This window comes from Microtus oregoni, unplaced genomic scaffold (genome assembly GCF_018167655.1).
Source record: "Microtus oregoni isolate MIOR12 unplaced genomic scaffold, Mior012 000021F_ref0000039, whole genome shotgun sequence".
Classification (NCBI taxonomy): Eukaryota; Metazoa; Chordata; class Mammalia; order Rodentia; family Cricetidae; genus Microtus; species Microtus oregoni.
In genome coordinates this window covers 4418646-4425897 of record NW_024543080.1, presented here as the reverse complement: position 1 = coordinate 4425897, position 7252 = coordinate 4418646, and the positions used below count along the sequence as shown (strand labels likewise).

Here is a 7252-nt window from a genome sequence, read left to right as displayed (position 1 = left end):
AGAGGAAGCTGGGGGTACACCAGGTTTTTCAGGACTTTAGGCTGGAAACTAGGTCCCCCCTGTTTAAATGATGGCTCTGAATACATCTGCAGGATGTAAAGAAAAAATGAGAAGGAATGAATAATTACAACATTTTCAACAAAGTCATTCTTTCCTGAAGGTTGTAAAGCTTTTGTGCCTTAACCACAAAACAGAGTCCCCGCCTGGGAAACCGACAGGAACACCGCCACGAGGGCTCTCCGCCCTGTTCCTCTGCTGCCACCAACACCTTCCCCCTTTGCCAGCTTCCTAGCGGAACCTTTGCCGCTTGTCGGTGCAGTTGAACCGCGGGACCAATTTCGTCAACACAATCCGGAATAGTCAACATGGCGGCCGCCATATGTTGCCTCAGTAGAGGTAAGATAGCCAGTGTTCTGGAAGGAAAATAGGTCTAGAGCCGCGTCTCCTGTTGCAGCCGAGTACACGCCAGAGTCTTGGAGGCACGGGTCAGCTCTAGGTATTCGAAATGCCTCCGTGCTCGTTCTGGGCTCCACAGCCTACACGGTCATCACTACTTCAAAGCGACCCACAGCGCGGCGCTGGGTTTCTCTCTTGGAGCAGGTCACTCTGAGGGTGGAATGGGAGGGAAAATACATTGGCAGACCTTTCAGTCAGGGGTGAGGAGTACAAGGCAGTAGGGGTGGTGGCCTGTGTTTATATGGTAGGCAGCAAAGTCTGCTGAGAGACTCCGAGAGAAGGTGAAGTTTAGAGAGAAGGGATGGATCTCTTGGAACTGTCAACCTCTCAGTATCTACTAAAGGAGATGGAATAGTTTCTGTCTCCTTGTGAAAGGCTGAGAGGGAGGAGGTTTTAAAGAATGAATGTAGCATCAGGTATGTTGATGAGTGGTTGAGGAAACTGAGGACTATTTTGTCTGGTGGCAAGTGAAGTTTTCTGTGTGGAGTGAATGAGTGCTAAGACAGTGACACATTGACCACTGAGGGGTTGGAAATAAAGATAAAGGTCTAGTAGGGTGTATAAATAGTGATGCTATTGTAATTTGGTTTTGCCCAGTCTGTAGCAGTTTGATTACTGTTGGAAATTTAAAATTCTGGTTCTTACTATAGCAGATTCTAAGTAGTGTTTCTGTCACGGCTCTTTGCGCTCAGTGTGTTCATGAATCTCAGTGTATAGCAGTTTGCTGATTTTTATAGTCTTAGCTTTCTGGTACAGGAGAGTGTCTTTATCCAGTCTCTGGTAGATACATGCTTGAGTTCATCTCGGGAGTTCTGTACTTAGAAACAGTCTTCTGGTTGTTCTTGTACATGTCTGTTAAAGCACATGGACACGGTACTTGTCTGGAAGAGGACTGCTACACTGTCATGATATGCTTGCTAGGCAATTCCACATTACTTCCTAGAATGGTGCTCTTGTTCACACTCATACCTGCAATACATAAACTCTCCCTGCATTGATATGGTAAGTGACTTCATTTTCTAGAGGTTTCTTAGTCTGGTATGTAAAACAATGATACTTAGATTGTCTAATTTATAAACTGTGTGCTCACAGTAAAATCAAACACTGCTTTCTTGATTAAGGTTTGTGGGAAAAAAACCCCACAATTTGACCCAAGGTCAGTGCCCCACATATTGGCATAATAGGAGTCTCCAACATGCCTATTGTTAAAAGTCTTGTCAGTTGCATTGACCAATATAATAAAGTAATGTGTTGACATGGTAGTATAATTTGAGTCTACACTGACTGGCCAGTGAGTCACAGGAATCACCCTCCTTTTTATAGGAATTGCAAGGAGGAGCCACAATGTGAGAGTTTTACATGTGTGTTGGGGGTTCATGGAAAGCACTCTACTGATAGTAAGCCATCTCCATAGCCTCAATTTTTAATTTTTAAAAAGTAAATTTGATAAACTGAAGGTTTTAACAATAAATACAATCGTTTTTAAAAATATAACCACTTTTTTTTGGGGGGGGGTCTAAGTCAAGGTTTCTCTGTATGACAGTCCAGACTTTTTATTTGTCTTGTTTATGAAACCATTCCTTCCCTAAAGGTTATAAAGACATTTTCCTCTATTCTGAAAGCACTTTAAGCATTACAATTCACCTCTGAGTGGGTTTCCCCTCCCTTTGTACTGGGAACTTTGGATGAGTTTATTTATTTATTTTTAATGTTACCAGTTTGTCTTTCTGTATTTGTGCCATTATCAATATATAGAACACCATGACTTTATAATTTCTCTCTGCAGCTGAAAGTCTTTTCTCTGTCCTTCTGGACCTATTTCTTTCCTGCCTTCCCAAAGAACTACTCTGAGGCTTAATATTAATTACAAACTGTTTGGCCTATTAGCTTAGGCTTATTATTAACTAGCTCTTACAACTTAACCTATTTTCATTCAATATTTTACCATGAGGCTATGACTTTTTACCTCACATCTTGCTTCTCTGGTGGGTGCTGGTGTCTCTTTCAACCCCATCTTCTTTCTCCCCATCTCTCTTCTTGGATTTTCCACCTAGCTAGAGGCCAAAGTAGCTTTATTCATCAACCAATAAAGCAACACATATTTGTAGCATTCAGCCTGGCATCCCACATAATCTCCTTTTAATCAATTTTTATTTAGCTTACAAAAGAAATGGTTTTTGTTGAATTTCGCATACACAATTATGCTTGGCTCTTTCTTTTCATCCTCTACACTACCCTCTCTTCTCCCTGCCCCTTCTTATAACAAATCTTGATCTGGTAGGGCAAATTTCCCTCTTTGTTCTGATTTTAGAACTTGGACAACTTTGTGAATGTATCATCTTTAAAAATGAATAAATAAAATAGAAACTATTTTAAAAACTAGGGGTACATATGTATATACTTCTTATTAATAAGAATAAAATAAATCTATTGAGCTTAAATTAGTAAAAATAGGTGAAGAGGGCATAAAAGCTCATGCCTGTAATCACATGTTGCCTATAGTTCAATCCAGCCTGGGCCATACTTAGTGAGTTTCGGGTCACGATAATCAATGGTGAGCTCCTGTCTCAAAAACAGGAGTTTTTGAGTGAATAGAAGAAGTTGCTAGATATTAGACACCTCTGCTTGCTTTTTGTTTCTCTAAGCATAATTTCTCAGCTTTATTTTTCCTTTTAGTGGTGCTGCTTATAGAATGCAGGGCCTTGCACATGCTAGGCCAGGAACTACCACTAAACTACACCTTATCCCTATTATTGGATATTTTATGTTTGTGCACATGCGTTTCTGTGTTTGCATTTATGTGCATTGCTTGTGTGGAGGTCAGACGACAACCTTGGATTATTCCTTAGATGCCTACTACTTTCTGTTGAGACATGGTCTCTTACTGATCTGGATCTTTACCATATAGGTCAGGCTAGCTTGCCGAAGCTTCCTGGTATGTTAATATTCCTGGGATTGTAGGCATATGCCATCATCCAGCTTTTCATGTGAATTCTGATATAGACAGAAATCCTGTCCTGCCTGGTTCTACAGTCATTCAGTCCCAACAAAACACACAGAGGCTTATATTAGCTATAAACTGGTTGGCCTTTTAGCTCAGGTTTATTATTAATCAGCTCTTACAACTTAAATTAACTTATAATTCTTACTTATGTTTAGCCACGTTGGCTTGGTACCATACTCAGTGAGTCATTCTCATCTTGATTCCTCTGCATCTGGCTGGTGACTGCACACTGAACTTTTCTTCTTCCCAGAATTCTCCTCGTCAGGTTGCCCTGCCTATATTTTCTGCCTGGCTACTGGCCAATCAGTGTTTTATTAAATCAATACAGGTGACAAATTTTATTTTATTTTGATTTTTCGAGACAGGGTTTCTCTGTAGCTTTGGAACCGATCCTGGAACTAGCTATTGTAAACCAGGCTGGTCTCGAACTCACAAAGATCCACCTGCCTCTGCCTCCTGAGTACTGGGATTAAAGGCATGCCCCACCACCATTTGGCCAGGTGACAAATCTTTTTTTTTTTTTAAATATTTATTATGTATACAATATTCTGTCTGTGTGTACATCTGCAGGCCAGAAGAGGGCACCAGATCTCATTACAGATGGTTGTGAGCCACCATGTGGTTGCTGGGAATTGAACTCAGGACCTTTGGAAGAGCAGGCAATGCTCTTAACCACTGAGCCATCTCTCCAGTCCCAGGTGACAAATCTTTACAGGCTATAAGAGCATTATCCCACAGCATTCTAGAGAGATCCAAACTCATATTCTCTTGCTTTTGAGCCAGCCCCATTATTATATGTTTAAAAAAAAATTCCAGCCGCTATTCTTATACTTTTTAAAAGTGGTTGAGAACCACAAAATATTAGTTGCTTTTGTTTTGAAAATACTGATTTTTAGAATGTAAAAATGTATGACTGTGATGATTAATGTTGTATTTTCTTTTTCTTCCAAGCCTTGATACGACATCAAAGGCATTGTCTTTCCAAGACAGCTTACCAGGCCCCTCCTTCCCTTTGCTCTGTGAATATTCTCTGGACCCACAGACATTTTGCTGCTGCTGCTACAAAGTAAGTATTTTTTATTTTTAGCTGCTTCACTTACTGTTAAAGTTCTGATTGACAACCATAGTTCTATAAAGATCCGTAGTTGTAAAAGTTCATTGTCTGTACTCCTTTGACTTTGGTGTTCCACGGGGAAGAGAAGACTTGATAATAGCAGCATCTATGAACATCTTGAGCTGATTGCTCACCACTGGCATTTTAAGCTATTGTGTTATGTTCATTTTAAGAGATGGATATCACGTTACCAATAATGTCTCAGTTTTTCTGTAAAATACCCTGACAGAAGCAACTTAGGAGGGAAAGGTTTATTTGATGAACAGTTCCAAGTCCTAGCCCATCATTGTGGGGTAACCAAGTCACACGTAACCTGAAGCAGCAGCTTGTATCCACAGTCTAGAGCAGATAGAGTGTGTGTTCTTTCCTGTGCTTATCTGCTCTCCCATTTTCAAACAGGTGGGGGCCCAGCCTTTGAAATGGGTGAGTCTGTCTACCCCAGGTAACCCACTTAAGAGACTCTCTCAACATGACCTCAGGCCAACACGACCCAGCAGATTCCTCACTGAGACTCTTCCCAAATGACTTTGACGGCTTGCAGTCGACAGTGAGAACTAACCATCACAATGAGATGATAGAGCCAGTCCTGAGCAGAGAAGCAGCATCTGTCAGAATGACGATTTGAACTCAAGAAGTTTAGTTCTAAAACTGTTTTTTCCCTTCTTTTTAAATGATATTTTCTCCTAGGTGCTTTTTATAATTAGATGTTACAGGATTGCCAGTTCTGGAATTATATATTGGAATTTCAAATTTTTAATGTTCATTGTATTATGTAGAAATACACACATGCATATACATATATATTTATAGTTTCTTATGTAGACTTTCCACATATGGAAATATAAAGGGATGAAATTTGTTCTCACAGCTTCTGATTACCAAGAGTACGAAGAGCTCGATTGATGATGCACTGTTGAACTGAATGAGGGAAAGTACTGAAAGGCAATGTAGGCTGAGCTCTTGGACTTAAGGCTCATGCCATTTGGTTGTTGGGCATAACACTGTTTCCCCAAGGGTATTGATGTTAATGAAGTATAAAGCAGAGTATCATCTTTTTCTGAATTTTTTTTCCTAATGTCACAATTTCTGTAGTTGAAAGAAATGGCTGAGAGAAAAATAATTAAATGCTTAAGAGCTATAGGATATTAATGATTAAAAATTACAGAATCCTTATGTGCTATATAATAATCAGTATTATAATTGAGCACTTTTTACATACTTGCTCATTTAATTTCCATAACAGTTATGAAGACAGATAACTATGGAGAGCATTTCTCAGAGGAATGGAAGCCCAAAGATTAAGTTTATTAGGTGCTAGGATCTAAATTTTAGTACTTGTGAACAGCATAGTCCAGTAGTAATTCAGAACAACACAACCCAGAGGTAGACAGCGTGAAGGAAGAGTGGCCAATTTTCTATATTAGAAGTTATCCGTGTTTCCATGTCTTTAGTGTATTTCTCATGTATATCTTTTGCCTGCTTTTTGTGCAGTTTTCTTTTTATTTCTGCTATATGCAAGCATTATTGGCTTATTTTAAGGACATTCTAAAACATTTTTGTTTATCCTCTAGGAAATTCCTATCATCTGTCATCTCCAATTCTTATTGTACAGTTTGATGCTTTTCACTGATCTAAAAGCATAGCATGAGAAATATTGCCCACTCTAGAAAGGTATGGAACCTTGTCATAAGATTATTGATGAGATGTGTTCACAATTTTAGTTGTAATCTTTATTTTTTAATGACTAACTTCAGAATCTACTAAAAATAGTTCATAGAGTCAAGATCTGAGGCATTGCTTTTCTTTGTTCTTTGTTTTTGTTTTCAGTTTGAGACAGAATCTAAGTAGTCCTAGGTGGTCTGGAAGATGCCAGACTAGCCTTGAACTCATAGAGGCCTGCCTGCCTGCCTGCCTCTGCCTTCTGAGCCCTGAGATTGCCTTGCTTGAGATACCATGCTTTGCTCTCTGTCATTCTGAGCCCTCTCCACCCAACCCCATTTCCCAGTAGCAGATTCTGGATTTTTGTTTGTTTGCCACTGGGCCATCTGAGTCTGATCCTGTTTCTCTCTTTATAATGGGGGTCTTTTTTTTTTTTTTTTTTTGCTTTTTTATGTATCTTTCTAAAAATAAAATGCTGGATGTCCTGTGTACTATAGTCAACACTGACGTAAATAGTTTTTACACAGCAACTAGGCTTGTCTTTTAATGTGTCATGTTGAGCCAGTGTAGTGAAGGACTGAGCTAGGTTTTGGTTTTGTGGTTTCCATGGCTACCACCAGCCGAAATCTCTGTTCTCTGTACCATTACGTTGTGCTCAGCGTGGGGGTTGGGTTGCTGGGTTTTTCTTTGTGGTGTTGTTGGTGCTGTTTCCTTCTGTGCAGCTGCATCTCAGCGGGGGCCTTGGCCTCCTCCAGCAGTAGGCGGTTGTCACCTAGTGCTCAGTGCTTGACTGGCTAGAGCTGGGAGGAAGAGCAGTCTCTGCCTCTACCTCCGGCTGGATATATAGTAGACTGGGTCCTGTACTGTTCCCTGCCTTGACTTTGAGTGTTTGCCTTTCCCTCCATCCTGCACCCTCCCAGAAGGCTCTCTAGTCTCCAGCAGCTGCATTCTTTCCCGGATGCATCCGTGGAGGTGTGTGGGAAAGGCCCATTAAAGCATGAACTCCATGTGTTCCTGGG

The 7252-nt window shown here is 40.3% G+C and overlaps 1 protein-coding gene across 1 annotated transcript in view; it reads left to right on the top strand.

Moving 5' to 3' along the window:
• Window positions 1-261: 261 nt before the first annotated feature.
• The window catches only part of Mrpl1 (mitochondrial ribosomal protein L1), a 52861-nt gene continuing 45870 nt past the window's right edge, over window positions 262-7252 (top strand). The window contains exons 1-2 of the mRNA XM_041671484.1: window positions 262-396; window positions 4412-4526. Of these exons, the coding sequence (XP_041527418.1) occupies window positions 366-396; window positions 4412-4526 (146 nt within the window). The 5' untranslated portion in view covers window positions 262-365. The remainder of the gene's footprint in view (window positions 397-4411; window positions 4527-7252) is intronic.